Raw genomic sequence first — 15,254 nt, 5'->3', positions numbered from 1 at the left:
TGGTGCCCACGACTGGCTCTGTTTAAATACTACTTCATACTTTTGGGGTTATTGTCTATATATTGCAGCAAAATATAAATGTTGAGAAATCTCTTACATGATATAATCATAATACAGTTTTGCTTTCTTTTTTTTTTTAGCATATATTAATTTGTGTTTTATTACTAATATGCTGGGCCGATGGGCAAAGTAAACATTGATTGTTAAGATAGACTGATGTATTAGAAAAACATTTTGTCTTTGAAAGATATTTTAAAGGTAATGTATGACAATTATTTTGGGAAAAATTGTCTCCCAAATCAAAGTAATGCAATATAACTCTGTTATAAGAAAACTATTAATTCCAAAGTGATAAAAATCTTAACAGTTTTATTCACAACAAACTTTCATATCATATTAATGCTTCACATACACACACATACAATGGGTTATACTGTACATGTAAAACTAACACAAAAAAGAAAAGTCAAAAAAGTCAAAAGGCTATACATACTTTGCTATATTCATCACATAAAAACCACATAAAATATCTCATTAGTGACCCAGTAATGCAACTTATTTTAACATATATTGCTGTTTCAGTGCTTATGTAACTGTGCAGTAACTGTGACTGATGGGCGGTGTCCGCTTGTCAGCTGACAGGACCCAACCCATTTGCTATCCTTTAATGTTAGCTAAAAAGCAATGTGAGAAATATTACAGATAATCTAAGCCAGCTTCTTGTCCTCATCTCCGATCAACAAGTGAACACAGTAAGGAATAACAGCAACCACACCAAGAGGTACTGAAGCACTCTTACAAAATGACAGTATGTAAAACAGAACCTCATTGTGAGTGGGCATTTTGATGAAATCATACAGCTGCAGACATGTGAGAGTTGCTGTCACACACATGAGTTTAAATCTGATTTTGTAGCTGTTCTTCCCCTTACAGCTCTGAGTGAACATCTCGGAGTTCACTGCTATGCCCAGACCGAACAAGGCTCCAAGGTTTCTAAAAAGACCAGCAAAAGGGGTGGTGTCGAGATGGATCCACTCTGGGTTAGCACACCACCTCTTAGCCTTAGTAACTGACCACAGAAGATCAATGTCCATCAATTTGAGGAGCAGATAAAAGCAAACAGCAAAAGAGAAAAGAAAAACGCTGGTCTGGAGGTATACTTTCAAGCTTGCGCTGTGGACTGAGGGGATGTGATCAAACACCTCAGCAACCAGCATACCTGAAAGATGTAGAAAAAACAAATATTAATTCATACATAAACTACAGCAGCATACAACTGACAGTATATTTATGAAGGCAAGATGGAACTCACCTGCTAAAAGACCGAGGATAACCTGATGTGGAAAATGTGTTGCAATAAAAACCCTAGAGATACAAACGCTTATCTGAATGACCCAAAAAGCCATCCACAGACCAGACCTCAGAAGATGAAACCTGAAAGGATAGACACATTTAGATGTGGCCAGTAATGAAAACACCACGTACCACCGTGGTATGGTATAACTGCCCACCTCTGAAAACTCTGGACAGATGTGGCACTGGAGGAAAGCCAGGTGAAATTGAGAGCAGAGGTGATCATCACATACCACACGCATGATGAACCCATGGCATGACCAGATGGACTACCTGCAGAAAGAAACATAAGTGTTAGTGTTGTTTTTAATGGCATCAGCTACAATATACTGCATACATGATACTAACCTGGCCCTGTTTCACATGTGATAGGAAATTGCTCCAAATGTGGGAATGAATTGTTGTGGTAAAAGTCAGTTTCTTGGACCCACCAGTAAGGTCGCTGACCAAACAGAATCCTTAAAAAACAAGTACCAGATTAAAGGTAATATTTGCACAAAATACTCCAAAGGTTAAATGATTGACCTGAGAGTTGGCTTACCATTTGAAAATTAGATTGAACCAATCTCCAATAACAGCCACCCATATCATCTTGGTGCCAACATTGTGACTGAGATGGAACCAGAGAGGGAAATAAACAGAGAAAATATTACGAGGGTCACCCACAGTTGACATGAAGTTGAGGAAGTCGTGACATTCCCTGTAGTTGTTCTGCAGGTGCTGTATAACCAGCACCCCGTTGCTGTGGACAAAATCCATGAAGTTCCCTTTCTGTGTGCACCACTGCAACAGCCGCTTCCGCAGCACCAGTAAAAACACCATGAAGCCCTTTCACATCTCGGATAGCTTTATATCTCAACCTGGCATCATAAATCATTCAACAGAACCATGGCAACAACTTCAAGCTCTTCAATTTGGACCCACAAGAAATAAAAATGTGTTCCCTAACCATGAGGGCTCAGCATTTTAAGACGTTACAAAAACTGTTTACACCCAGACTGTGGAGCCATTAGATGTTTCACAGACCATTGCTTTTACAATTGTTAAATATTAGCCATTGTACACACTGAAACAGACAGTGCCCCATGTAACCCCTTGGATCCTTTCAGCCTCATTAATATTCTCATTCTCTATGAACATAGCAACAAAATGGACTTCCCATAATATTGTAACTGAAAAACACAGCCCATCTGGCATCCACAGCTGAGCATACTGACTGGACCTATCATCATTATTTTTTTTCCATGTTTAAACTACAATCATCCTTGTGCATACACAACACTGGCAATGTCATAATACTGCTATACAGTCTTTTTTAACTTGATGCTGTTCTCGTTTGGACCATATACAGTCCATGGTTGGGACCTAAGGTTGGGACCCATCCTATGGACCAATCTGAACTTTCTAAAACTCTCCACATGGTGGTGTCAAGTCGCAGCAAAGACAGGGGTAAAATTTACATTGTGGGAACCTTATGGCGCTTACATTTTGTATTACTGCTTAAAAAAGTAGACTATTTCATATTTAAATAACAGAATGGAAAACACGGTATATCTGAATTGCAAATAGCTGACTTTTTTGTGCAAATAGCAGACCTCTATGCGGAAGAACAATAATAAACGTAATTTCCGGTGCTCAGTCCCCGCCCCTTGTATGCGGACCGCCGATTTTTAAAAATAACGACTGTTTCAGTAGGAAGACGTAAAACAAAAAGACGCGTTTAACGCTGGCATACAATTACCTGTGAGTATTGCATCGAAATGTAAACGAAGTAGCTTTATTTTAAATAAGTTTGTAAACACAGTCGTTGGTTTTGTTTGCTGTGCAAGTAACGTAAACTCTGGGGAATCAACGGCTAACTGAACAGCGAATGTTTCCTAGCTAACATTAGCTAACCTGCTAATGTTGCTAGCTGGGGCTGACCACTCAAACTGTTTATGTAGGAAGTGTCACTCGGTTCTGCGGGAGAACCACATTTGTGACCAGTTCTGACGGATGCTATTGCTTTGTAAAAGTATAATAAAAAACAATCTCAGCTCAGCGTCAATTAAAGCACTTTGAACCGGACAACATAGTGTTCATCAGCCGATAGAGTTTGCTCGGTCGCCGTCTACTTGATTTTAATTTAATTTACTGCCGATTATTTTCTCGATTCATTGTTTGGTTACAAAACAAAACTGTGAAAAATGTCGATGACAATTTCATAGATATCAAGATAACGTCATTGACTATCTTGTTTATTTGAGCAGCCAAATATATTGGTTTTACAATTATGGAAGACTGAGGAAAAGTAGAACATGCTCACACTTGAGAACTTGAAACCACAAATCTTTGGACCTCTACTTTAATCCTTAGCACTTTCAGGATTTGTTGACTTCTGGATCTTGAAGTTAACAATCCCATTTTAAGGACCAGTTACTATTTTTTTTTCTTATGGAGCTTTCAACTTCTTAGTATCAGACAGTCTTCACAATCTTCATCATATTAATTTAGAAAGGCTGATTATGTTATAAGGTAGTATCCATATAATGATACTTAGAACACAGTTTATTCTTTTTGTTTAAATTCACTGTCTGGTAATTTGTCTATATAATTACACAATCATACAGGCTTGCAGGTAGATATGTTTGAAAGTGGATGAGAGTATTGATCTCTTTTTTTACACTGATGCCCTCATCTTAATACTATTATTTACAATAATTGGACTGCAAATCATGAGCTTGCTGCCAGACATTAAACAGGCAAATCACAAAAATGATATTACCAGTGACAATCTATAGTCAACAAGATACAAGCTATATATATTTTTAGAAAGTTGATGTAGTGAGAATAATATTGTTCTTTTAAGTGCACACAATGGGCATTGTGCTGTCTGTTGTTTCTTATCACAGATTGTCTGACATCTGAACATCATGACGTCCATTACTGATCCAAACATGAGTGTCAGGTTCACCAGTGCAATGGAGGAGATCCACAACAAACAACTTAAAACATATGGGGAGATAATGGACACAACTACAGAATTGTGCCAGTCCCATAGACTGTTTATGAAGACAGCACTTGGTAAGTTTAATTACATATTTCACTCACTAACCTTTTTTATTTATTTTTTAATCAAAGCTATAATAAATCTGTCAAATCTTAAGTGATCACTAGAGCTTTTCTCAAACTACATTAACTAAAAATTAACAGTTAATTTGACAATTGTAATTTTGTACTTTTTTTGTAATTTTTGTGTATGTGTGAAGCCAAACCTACTATATGCACATAGCCTCTGAGTGGAACTGAGGAACTCAGGGCCATGACTATCATTCATATACAGTTAGTTAATTTGACATGAGAGTTGCTCTTATGCTAGGACTTTGCGGAGTTTGATGGTTGTTTATTGATATTTTTTCCTTTGCAGATACATGTTTAAAGAAATCTAAGGATGATGAGATTCTGTTTGAGACAATACAAACATTCAAAGGAGGTGAGTGTCTGCATTTGGCCACACAGCATTGAATCTGTGCCAACATGTATGCTATACACTCACATGTAGCTCTGTGTTGATTTGTTTACACACCCTCTGTATTTTTGTTGCTGAATAATTCCTCTGGTTTTGATACATGCTATAGGCACATGCTTGTGTTTTGAGACAAAACATTGTAATGCAGCTTCAAACACTCCATTGTTTATGTGACAGACTTCGACTGATGCAATGTTTGTCCCCCAGACTTGGAACAAAAAAAATCATCATTGAAAGAGAAACACCATGCCATTTCTGAAGTGATATCTGAGATTCGGCAGAAGGAGATGCAGAAAGATGACATTATTCAGAAGATAGAGAAACTTAAAGAAGAACAAGCTAAGAGAAAAGAGTGTAAGTTGATATTTAAAAGTTAAATTGAGTATGTAGATCACATAACTTAATTTGTAACTGTAGAATACGGCTGTTTTAGTACTTTGCCCATATACAATTTTTTTTTTTTCTCTTTTTCAGTAATTGAGTCTCAAAATAAAGCAAACAAAGACAGACTGAGGAATCTCCAGAAAGCCAGACTAGTCTTTCAGGATCATTTGGGGATGGAGATACGAACAATCCTCGGCAAAACACAACTGGTTAAAAGTATGTAGAACACATTTCCATATTCAGTAACTTTCCTGAGTACATCACTGCTTTTATGCATTAATAGCAATGGATCTGGTGAGTTTGGGGATTTGCACTTGCCTGAAGTGTGTGGGCTCTCTGTCTACTAAGAAGTAGGTTTATATCCTTATAGGATTGCCCTCTTTTGTTTCTTTTAATACCTCCCTAGCAAAACACTATCACAGGTGTAGAAGTAACTTTATATTCAAGCAGTTTAGTCGTGGTTATACCAGATCAAAGAAAAGGGAGTAAACATTACCTCAAGGACTTTGTAAAACAAATAATGCTAATTGTAGCTTGTCTTAAGTAAAGTCCTGGTTCTTTCTAAAGTTGAAGTAAATATGTAAATTTATGTGTTTTTTGTCCTCTCTTCAAAAGGTGAAAAGTTGCAGTTTGTTTTCCGGAATATCAACCCTTCAGATCAGGACAGTGCCTACGTTGTCACGATGGGGATTAAAGAAGACGGATCTTACCAGAGTAAGTTTAAAATGCAGAAACACCCACACTGTACATCAGAAAAATGTGCTGTAATATCAAACTTTTGTGCAGTGTAATGATGCCAACATATTGATATCAGTTTATCTCCCTCATTTAAGTGACTGGTATTATTTCATTTATCTGCTGTCAAAGAAAAAAGAAAAAACACCAAAATCGATCCTACTGACACATACGGTTTGTGTATCTTCCCAATTTTTCATGGCAGCCCCACTGGAAGGGCACAGTCAGTAGGACAGCCACTTGTGAAACATCAAAAACATGCAGTTTTGGGGTTGCTCCATGGAGGACAAAAAAAAAAAAAAAAGATCAGTCCAGTGTTCTTGACAAATCCTCTGCTCATTTTATAAAGCTTGTTCCATCATTATTTTTGGGTTGTCCGTCAGTCCCATTCTTGTGGACAAGATATCTCAGTAACGCCTTGACAGGACTTCTTCAAATTTGGCACAAACGTTCATTTGGACTCGAGGACGAACTGATTCAATTATGGTTGTCAAAGGTCAAGGTCATTGTGCCCTTATAAAACACCTTTAGCCATTGCTCAAGACTTCACACAGCAATTATGTCAAATTTCACACAAATGGTTAATATTTTATATGACAGGGATGTGATCTGAAATTAGTCTGATTGGTGGAGGCAATTCTAGTTTTACTGTAACATCCTGCAGTCTTCATTTTTGGCTGCTACACACTCTTTTTTTTTTTCTTCTCACTGGCACGCTACCTTGTTTCTCTCCATCTGGTTTGCGACTTTGTATGATTAGAAATTGATCGATTTTTAAAATTTTTTTTTAATTTAATTAATTAATTTATTGTTTTGTTTTAATTGTTCACGCACTACATGGTAACTAGCTGGAGACCCTGCAATAGCCAAACTAAATGTTACTACATGCGTGAGCAGTGTTGTGACTGTTTCCCCCCGTTTAATTAAGCATAAATATTTAGGAGTCTAGTAAAAGGCCAAAAATGTATGAAAATTTGGTGTGCTTACGCTGCACTGGACTGTATGTGTATTTTTTTTATCACCCTACTTTTATTCTACACTAGCCCATTATTTATTTAACTGACAAACAGCACGTCGGTCATTGTGCTCCGTAGGGCCAAAACTGGCAACATAGCAGTGAGTTAGGGTATGTCTAGTATTTGTAGCCCATACTGCCATCTTGTGTATGAGTTGTGTTGCTGTTTTGAGCATATTACGGATTATATATTTATTGGCTACATTATCATTTGCTGCCCTGCAAGTTGCAGATTAAAGCTTGGCGAGTCGCATGAGGCCTGGGAGTATCACTCATCTAAAGCCTGGTGTAACTTATTTCTCTGTGCCATAGAGCTTCACTGTTGTCCAAAAACGTTTCTGCCGTGTTGCTTCATTCTCATCAACACAACCACTGTGGTGCATTTTGAGTCGATCCTGTATTCACTGTTCTACTGCTGTGAATGCTCAGTAGTGCACCAAATGTGTATTAATCCACTGTACATTAAAAATGTATCTTCTACTCCTGTTTGAATAACATTTGCTAAAAACTACAGTGCCTGGCTATCTCCGGAGATTATTTGATTTTGAAAATAAAACTACATTTGTGACCAGGTTTTAACCATTTATATTTTCAGTAGGCACCAATAGGAGTGCCTTAGGCAGGACATTTAAAAAATATTCAGAAACAGATTATTGCACCCAAAGCTTTGGTCTTGTCAAGGGATTTGTTGACAAAAATAAATATGTTAAATTTCACTGTCCTTATCCTGCAATCAGCATTGCAGATTGCTTGCATAAGATTTACCCAAATTTTCAATTTCTACAGTTGTGTCTAGTGACCCTGCACTTGAGTGTTTGCCAGTCTTGGAAAGCCGGCTTCAAGAGACCAATAACTTACCAGCATTCCTGGCAAATGTCAGGAAGGAGTTCATCTCTCAGGCTCGCTGTTAAGGGTGGAAGCACAAGGAACCACAGAGGGAAGTTCTTGCTGCAATGTGGACTAATGTAAGCAAGGAGAGGACCTCATGTTCATGAATCTGTTCATAATCTTAATCAACTAAAATGTAAAGCAGCACTATTTTTAATTTGTATTCACATCCCTGTAACCAACACATTATCTGCTTTGTCATGGCTAATATGTATATATGGATTTACAATACACTTTTGTAGGCAGTAATTAACATGCTATATTAAAACATCTTACCGCATAATTACTGGTGTTTTATGCACAAGTGTCCTGTCTTATTTGTCCTGAGCATGGTCACGCTACAGTCCACATAACACTGTATTTTGCATTGTTTCAAACCCTGGAGTTTCACTACCCAAGTCTAGATTTTCTTCAAAAGTAAACATAAATAAAGTAACTGATCATTCACAAATGGATGTAAACACTTTTCATTTATTTTTTCATGTTATTATTGTCATAATATCATATACACAATAATTGAGTTTGGCTGTACACAATGTGGTGTAAAAAATGAAAAAGGTTATTATTTGGGTATTAAAATTAAAATATAGTATGAATCCTTACAGCATTACAAAATAACTCCAGTGACAAAAAAAGCATAGATTTGGCAGGGGAACGTGTATTATTGAACTTGGTGCTATTGTTTTAATTAACTATTTTAAAGCCTAGGAAGTTGATTTATATTTTTATTTGGTATGAGGCCTTAAGCCATTGCCATTTCATTGTTTGGCATCGTAGAAGTAGATAATCTCTTTGATTCTGCTGACTTTTATCTTTTTCATGCATCAGGTCTGTCAGGCATCAGATGATTTGACACTGCATAAGACAGGCAGCTCCTCAACATAAGATGACGGGAAATGTCCTGTCTGCCCATTAAGTTCACCAAACCACCAACCATTCTCCTCTTTTGTGTAAATGTCTAGAAGATCTCCTGTGAAACACAAACAAATCATTTTGTTAGTAAAGATATCAACGTCTACTGTTACTGAAATAATCTGCAGCTGAGTTGCAATTTACCTTCTTTCAATGTCAACTCATCATCCTGTTCAGGTGTGAAGTTGTATAGGGCCTTGCATTTTCCTATACTGCACAACTCTGATGGTGTTTGACCTACAAAGTGTTAGTATTTTTCATAGCTGTAATTTTATTGCAAATTTCCAAATGTAGTTATTACAAGTAAATCTTTGTGTGTGTGTGTGTGTGTGCTCTGGAAATTTCTTACCCTGTCCTTCATCATCAGCTGTGTGAGGCAGGGCCCCATTTACAATGCTGCCACAGTCTACAGCTTCAGTGTCACGTGTTGAAGCTGTGGAGGAGACCTGCTCGCTGGCACCTGGTGAAGGCTCTGCAGACTGTTGTGTCACAAATTGAACCGGTCCTTTGTAAATGATGGAAGCTCTCAGTGACTGCCGGGATCTGAATGGTGTCCTCCTGAGTTTGACTTGACGGGTCAGTTGAACAACACTGTGCTCACAATCCTTTGAAAGAATAATCGTTTGGGTTATGTTTAATCATCAGCATTATTTCTCTTTTGAATTGTTTACTAGGGAAGTGAACATACAAGTTGTGTTATATGTGGCTGATCTTTAGTATATTTATTGAAACAATAGCTCACGTTGGGCTAAGGGAATTGGAATAATTTTTTTTTCTCTTATTTTGATATTTTATAGATCAAGAGATTAGATGATTAAGCAAGAAAATGATGTATGTTGATGTATGTAAGTGTATTATTCCATAATGAGAATAATTTCATTGCAGGACTGATATGAATGCAAAATTGCCCAAACCTATTGAAATTACATAGACCAAGTTCCCTGTGTCTTGTATTACAGCTAGTATTGATGATGGGGTACTTCAGGGGCTGTGGGGGTAAATCAGACAAAACAGGTTGGCAATCACCTATAATATCTGGGAACCAACGGAGGCACCCAGGCAGCAATTGACACAATAACCAAATGAAGAATACTTGAATTAAAAGACCTCCTGTTCCTTTTAATCCAGTGAAAATCAGACACCAATTGTCCAATATAATCAGTTCACCATCACACTGTATTTCCAGTGGGCCTGCTTTAAATGCAGCCATTATTCTGAGGGAGAGCTTAATTATTTGTTTTCCAACCAGGACGTTTGTAATTATTGTGGAGATTCAAACCAGGGACATTACAATCAGAAACACCCAATACTAAGCAAATAAGCCACCACATAATATATACCAACAGTCTGTTCTGAAGATGATACTTGTCGTCTCACCTTATCTTTCAATTTCACAATGCTGTCACTAAATCGGTGAAAGGGCCTGGGCCTTCCTTCTAGTTCAGACAGTGACACAGAGAGTTTGTAGTGAGTTGCCTCAAGGAGATCCAGTTTTAGAGTACTCTACAGGCAACAAGATGACATTAATCAACCCATCAGCAAATCTAATTTATGATCAATTTAAAGTAAATATCCATCTATGTATACGCCACTCTCCATCCTTCTTGCAAACACTGAATGCTGTTTACCTCATCAAGCTGCTGTTCAGTTTCCTCAAGGTTCTTTTGGTTTGAGAATGAAGGATTTTCAGAATACATTTTTATCAGTTTCTCAATTCCTGCAACAAGAACATTAGAGGTGACTTAGAATCAAATGTAATGGCCTTTTTTTGCACTGTCCATTATGAATCGCAGAGTGAAAGTACTGAAAGACAATTTTTCCATCTACATGAAATAATAGTCTAATTTTAATGCATTATTGAATCGATAGCACGCTCAACTAACCTTCACAGTCTTTCTTTGTTTTTGTAACACTGTCCTCCAGGCGCTGGAGTTTGAGTTTGATGGCCTCTCTTCTTCGGTCTTTGTCCATCAGTGATTTGCTGTCCTCCTCCTGATTTACCAGAGGGTTCCATGTATTTATTGAATCACATCAGTAACTTTGCTGATCTTGGTGTAGTATTGATTGATGGAGCATTTCCAGGAAATTTTGGAATCATGCTATTGTTGCTATTGCACTGCACTTTGCACATTCATATACATTATATAATCTTTATTAAATCAGGTAAATTCCATTGAGGTTACTATCATATTTTCAAATTAGAAGTGGTTTAAAAAAGGGTGAATATATACAGTATTGGAGCACACTAAAAAACAGCCTTCATATCAGGGCCTGTCACAAAATGACAAGTACATCTTTGTTGCATGCAGCTTGCACACTCTCATCAAAGAGACACCCCATGCAGAGATGACTGGGTATGCCTTTGAATGGATGAGTCACTGAATGAATCTGTGGCCTACAGTCAGACTTCCCTTCAAAATGCAACAGCAGATGCTGAGGGTAAAACTGTAGACTTACGAAATAATCAGCCATCAAAAACTCAGCTTTGTTATCTTCAGCTGTGATTCTGGTTTCCTCCATCAGGATTTGTATGTCTTTGTCCATATCCAACCTTTGGACCAACTGTTCTATTTGTCTTTGGCCCTGGAGGAGGCACACATATATATCAGTTACAATAGCCATCATGGGAAGTTCAGACGAATGTCAAGATGTCTTACATGTTTGAGGGTCTGTCCAAAACTGGACATGTGGAGGTTGTATCTATTCAAAATGTTGCACAGAACCTCAATTCGTTGTTTCTCCAGCTCCTGTATGATCTGAAAAAGCAAAAAGTAGCACTGTGATGCTTTCTGTACACACATTCAATCCTTATCCACCCTGTTGAGCATGTGATACCCTAATACATCACCTTCTGTTGGGTGATTATCGTCGTAACCCGAGGCAAAATTAGAATTAAAAACACTAAGGAAAACAAGGTCAAAGTGACTGGAAATATTGTACAGTAACTAAAAGATCATGGGCTAGCAGCCCAATGTCCTGCTGTTTCCACATTTTCCCATTTTCCTATTCCTTTCTGCACACTGGTACAATGCATGTATCTCAGAGAATACAGGATGAAATGCGTTTGCAGAATACACTAGTTATTTGGTGCTCCAACCAGATCACTTGGGTGGTAGACTGACCTGGTGCTTATAAAACATTTTCTGCCAACTGTACTGTACCTGTTCACTCACAAGAAGCCACTTTGGATAAGAGGAACAACTAAATGCCTACAAAAAGAGAACTATGAAAGCATTTTCCAGTACCTGGTAGCAGTTTTTCAGTGTGTTTTCCCATTTGAGTCTCATCTGATGACCCTCCATGTTGATATTAAAGTACTCCTCATCCACCCGCGTCTGCATCTCTGCCGACTTAGTCAGCCTGTTAAGCATCTGTTGTCAAGAACAGGAAAAAAACATCTTTAGCGACAATGTTGACAGCTTTTGTCAGTCTCCCAGAGTGTGACAAAATATGTAGTGATGAAAATAGTGTGGTAACCATACACTGTACCTTTTGTTTTTCCTTTTCTGTGCTGATGTGTTTGTTGTTCTCAACAAAGTTGAATAGAGCCTCATGTTCTTTTGTCAGTCCAACCAATTTCTTCTTTATCTGTTTTAGACATGTTGAAACTCAAGATGTCACATAAATAAATCGCAGCATAACAAAATTATATAGGTAAATAAATCAGGAATAAGATTACATTCAACACTTAACTACGATATGGAGCTCATTTTAAACATATATTTTGTATTTGTATTGTACTTTGTCAAGCTATTTCTGGTGATGTATGTTTTATATGCTTTTGAAGTCTTCAAGGTTGGAAAATATGTTTATAGCAACTTTGAATTGCCAGATTTGAAACATGTAACAACTGTTACAAATGAGAAAATGCCACACACTAAGCCACATACAGACGGAGTCACAGGGTTGAACGTTTATTTAATTACAACTGCTAGTTAAATCATTTATTGTTTGACATTTCTATATTAACATCTCAGTTATTACTTAATTCAGTTTTTATTATTGTTCCTTTGCATGTTTTAATGATTATTTTACAAAAATAAAATCTGTGATATTTTCTATGAACTTTTGCACTTTCATAACACAGCACAAAAGTTGCTATAAGCTTCATAATGTATTATGTTCCACAGCAGCAGCCAAGAGTATTTGTAAGTATAGTCATAATACTTCATAAGGTCAAACATCACTGTGGCTCATGATCAATCTGCCCATTTTACATGAAAGGTTATAAAGTCATGTGAGCATTATAGTGCTTTGAATAAACATAATGAGCAGAAAGTGTAGTTATGGCTGACTGTAATGCCTTTACAACCTGTCATGCAATGACCTTGTGAAGAGTTGGGATCCTACTTTTACTGTAAGGGATTCTCTATGTAGATTCCATAACATAGTAGTTCAGAGCAGGGGTTTCCACTTGTACTGATAACTATTGCTGCAAGGAGCTTTTTTTTCTGATTTCTAAGCAGATTCATGGACATTTATTTGCAATGGTGTTATCATGTCTGTGTGTTCAGGTTTGACTGAATCATGACTCAGATTTTTGACACAAAAATTGACACTGATGTGAGTTTCAGATGTTTTTGGTACAAAATGTGAGTTTTGGATATTGATATGTGATGATATTTGTTAAATTATCTTATTCGTCTGATTTGGGTTAGAGATCAGTTTGAGTGTTTTGATATGATATTTGAATAAATGTAACCAGTAGTATAAGACATGAGTAGCTCTAAGAGTAAAAAGGTTGGAGACCCCTGGTTAACACAACATTTTATGGATTAAGGATTTATGGATTAGCATGCTGATAATTGACTCTGCAGCAGCTCCATAACAGCTGATTTAAAGTGTTTTTTTTTCCTTCTGTTTGGAAGAAGATTCTTTACCTTGAGTTGCTCACTCCAGTTGACAGTAACAAGTTTTCCAGTTCTTTCAATGGCACTGTCAAGCTATTAAAACAAAGAAAAGGTTAGAGACACATCTTGACTGGAGGCTAGAACAGAAATTAAAGATAAAGAATGATTGACATACAGGCCTCTTTCTCTTATTATGCTCGTCTAAGACTTGTCGTATTTCCAGAATTGCTTCTTGTTGAAATGCATTTCCTAAGTATCTGGAATGAGAACAACAATGCTGTTTTTAACTCCTGACCTCCCTTACATGAATATAATCTGTGGACAGGCACAGTTATTAAGTGAACTCAGGCTGAAAACTACCTGTGGGCGTCAGCTCTTGAGTACATCTCATCTGACACATGACACCAGGCACTGTAGGTGGAACTGAGTGGGGAGCCAGAAGGAAAAGGTTAGAGCTGTGGGCTAATTAGCCTGACACTATGTTTTGCTTGTGTCTAACCTGCTTGGTGCATGTTATTTTCCATGATACCATTATTTCTGTACAACACGTGGCAGTTAGCCCCTAGGAAGATATAATGTTAAACACAAAACAGACAAAAAAGGTAGCCAATTACTTGTTTGACATTCCTTTGGAGGCCCGGATGAGTTTGCCAGCAAGTTTTCGCAGTCCTTTAGCATAAGTAAGTTCCAACTCAGCCCTAAAGCAGGGAAAGGTTACAGCAAGGGACGATAACTGAGTCAAACAATAACTTCTGTAGTCAGTAAAACTGAGTGTGAATGCCATAACTGTAACAAACCCACCTTTGCTGAAAAACTGCCATAAGTTCTTTGCAGAAGTACTCCCCACTTTTTGAAAATCGTTTCACATTTTGATACAGTAGGTTGTACTGAAAGACAATGATTAAGCCTCCATGAGATCTTTACCTGAATCAACTGAGTTCAAACCCACACAATGTTAGATGTGATTGTTAAAGTTTTGAAACCTGCCTCTTACAGCAAAATCCATTTAAAACATTACTTTGAACTTTTTCAAAAGACATACTCACAGAGCAGGTGCTGATAGGATCCCTCATCTTAAGACTGTGGTTGTTTGTTGACTTTGGACTGAGAACTTTGACCACCCTCCTCCCAAAGTCACTCATGCGGAAATCACCTGAGCTTTTGTCAGTGCTATACAAAGGAAAATTCCAGTGAGAGGGAACAGAACAAATATAAACTCAAGGTGGATGGCAAGTTAGTCTGGCACAGGTATAAAGAGAGGGAAAGCTATAAACACAAAACAAAGGCCCATTCTTGCTGCTGTCTTTCACTTAAAACCTGTCTGTTTGTAATAGGTGACCCTTTATAAATAGTTATAACAGTTGCTTATTTACAAAACGCAGAATACACAGACCAGCATTAGCATTCATTTGGAGTCTTGTTTGTGCCTTTCCAATTAACGTCAATCTAACACTCACTCTCTTTTTTATCTCTGCTTTGATCTCAACCGACTGCTGAGGGAAAAATCCGGCTTTTTCATTTCTAAATGCTCCACCTGCTGTTAGGTGCTGAACAGGTAGTGTCCAATGTTTTCTTTAGAGTGTTTTCACAAAAAAAGCCCCCTGAGGCT

General features: G+C 37.4%; 3 protein-coding genes across 3 annotated transcripts; 1 reads left to right on the top strand and 2 right to left on the bottom strand.

Annotated features, from left to right (window-relative positions):
* Positions 1 to 577: 577 nt before the first annotated feature.
* LOC139618258 (glucose-6-phosphatase 2-like) lies at positions 578 to 2,315 on the bottom strand. The gene is made up of 5 exons (XM_071474048.1): positions 1,895 to 2,315; positions 1,702 to 1,811; positions 1,512 to 1,626; positions 1,313 to 1,434; positions 578 to 1,219 (listed from the first exon to the last, which is right to left on the bottom strand). The coding sequence occupies exons 1-5, from the start codon at positions 2,173 to 2,175 to the stop codon at positions 708 to 710; spliced, it is 1,140 nt and encodes a 379-aa protein (XP_071330149.1). The 5' UTR covers positions 2,176 to 2,315; the 3' UTR covers positions 578 to 707.
* Positions 2,316 to 2,983: 668 nt separating this feature from the next.
* Positions 2,984 to 8,166, top strand: spc25 (SPC25 component of NDC80 kinetochore complex). Its single transcript, XM_071474010.1, has 7 exons — positions 2,984 to 3,096; positions 4,245 to 4,416; positions 4,760 to 4,825; positions 5,069 to 5,215; positions 5,336 to 5,461; positions 5,861 to 5,959; positions 7,782 to 8,166. Exons 2-7 carry the CDS (start codon positions 4,266 to 4,268, stop codon positions 7,904 to 7,906), a joined length of 714 nt encoding a protein of 237 aa, XP_071330111.1. The 5' UTR covers positions 2,984 to 3,096; positions 4,245 to 4,265; the 3' UTR covers positions 7,907 to 8,166.
* Positions 8,167 to 8,353: 187 nt separating this feature from the next.
* nostrin (nitric oxide synthase trafficking) lies at positions 8,354 to 14,858 on the bottom strand. Its single transcript, XM_071473998.1, has 16 exons — positions 14,692 to 14,858; positions 14,447 to 14,532; positions 14,260 to 14,343; positions 14,006 to 14,068; positions 13,821 to 13,902; positions 13,676 to 13,738; positions 12,285 to 12,383; positions 12,041 to 12,166; positions 11,453 to 11,551; positions 11,253 to 11,378; positions 10,679 to 10,787; positions 10,424 to 10,512; positions 10,173 to 10,298; positions 9,145 to 9,400; positions 8,940 to 9,032; positions 8,354 to 8,853 (listed from the first exon to the last, which is right to left on the bottom strand). Exons 1-16 carry the CDS (start codon positions 14,785 to 14,787, stop codon positions 8,717 to 8,719), a joined length of 1,734 nt encoding a protein of 577 aa, XP_071330099.1. The 5' UTR covers positions 14,788 to 14,858; the 3' UTR covers positions 8,354 to 8,716.
* Positions 14,859 to 15,254: the final 396 nt, after the last annotated feature.

This window comes from Trachinotus anak, unplaced genomic scaffold (assembly GCF_046630095.1).
Source record: "Trachinotus anak isolate AG129_WGS33_773 ecotype Australia unplaced genomic scaffold, CSIRO_AGI_Tana_v1 ptg000001l, whole genome shotgun sequence".
NCBI lineage: Eukaryota > Metazoa > Chordata > Actinopteri > Carangiformes > Carangidae > Trachinotus > Trachinotus anak.
This window is presented reverse-complemented; position numbering and strand designations above follow the sequence as displayed.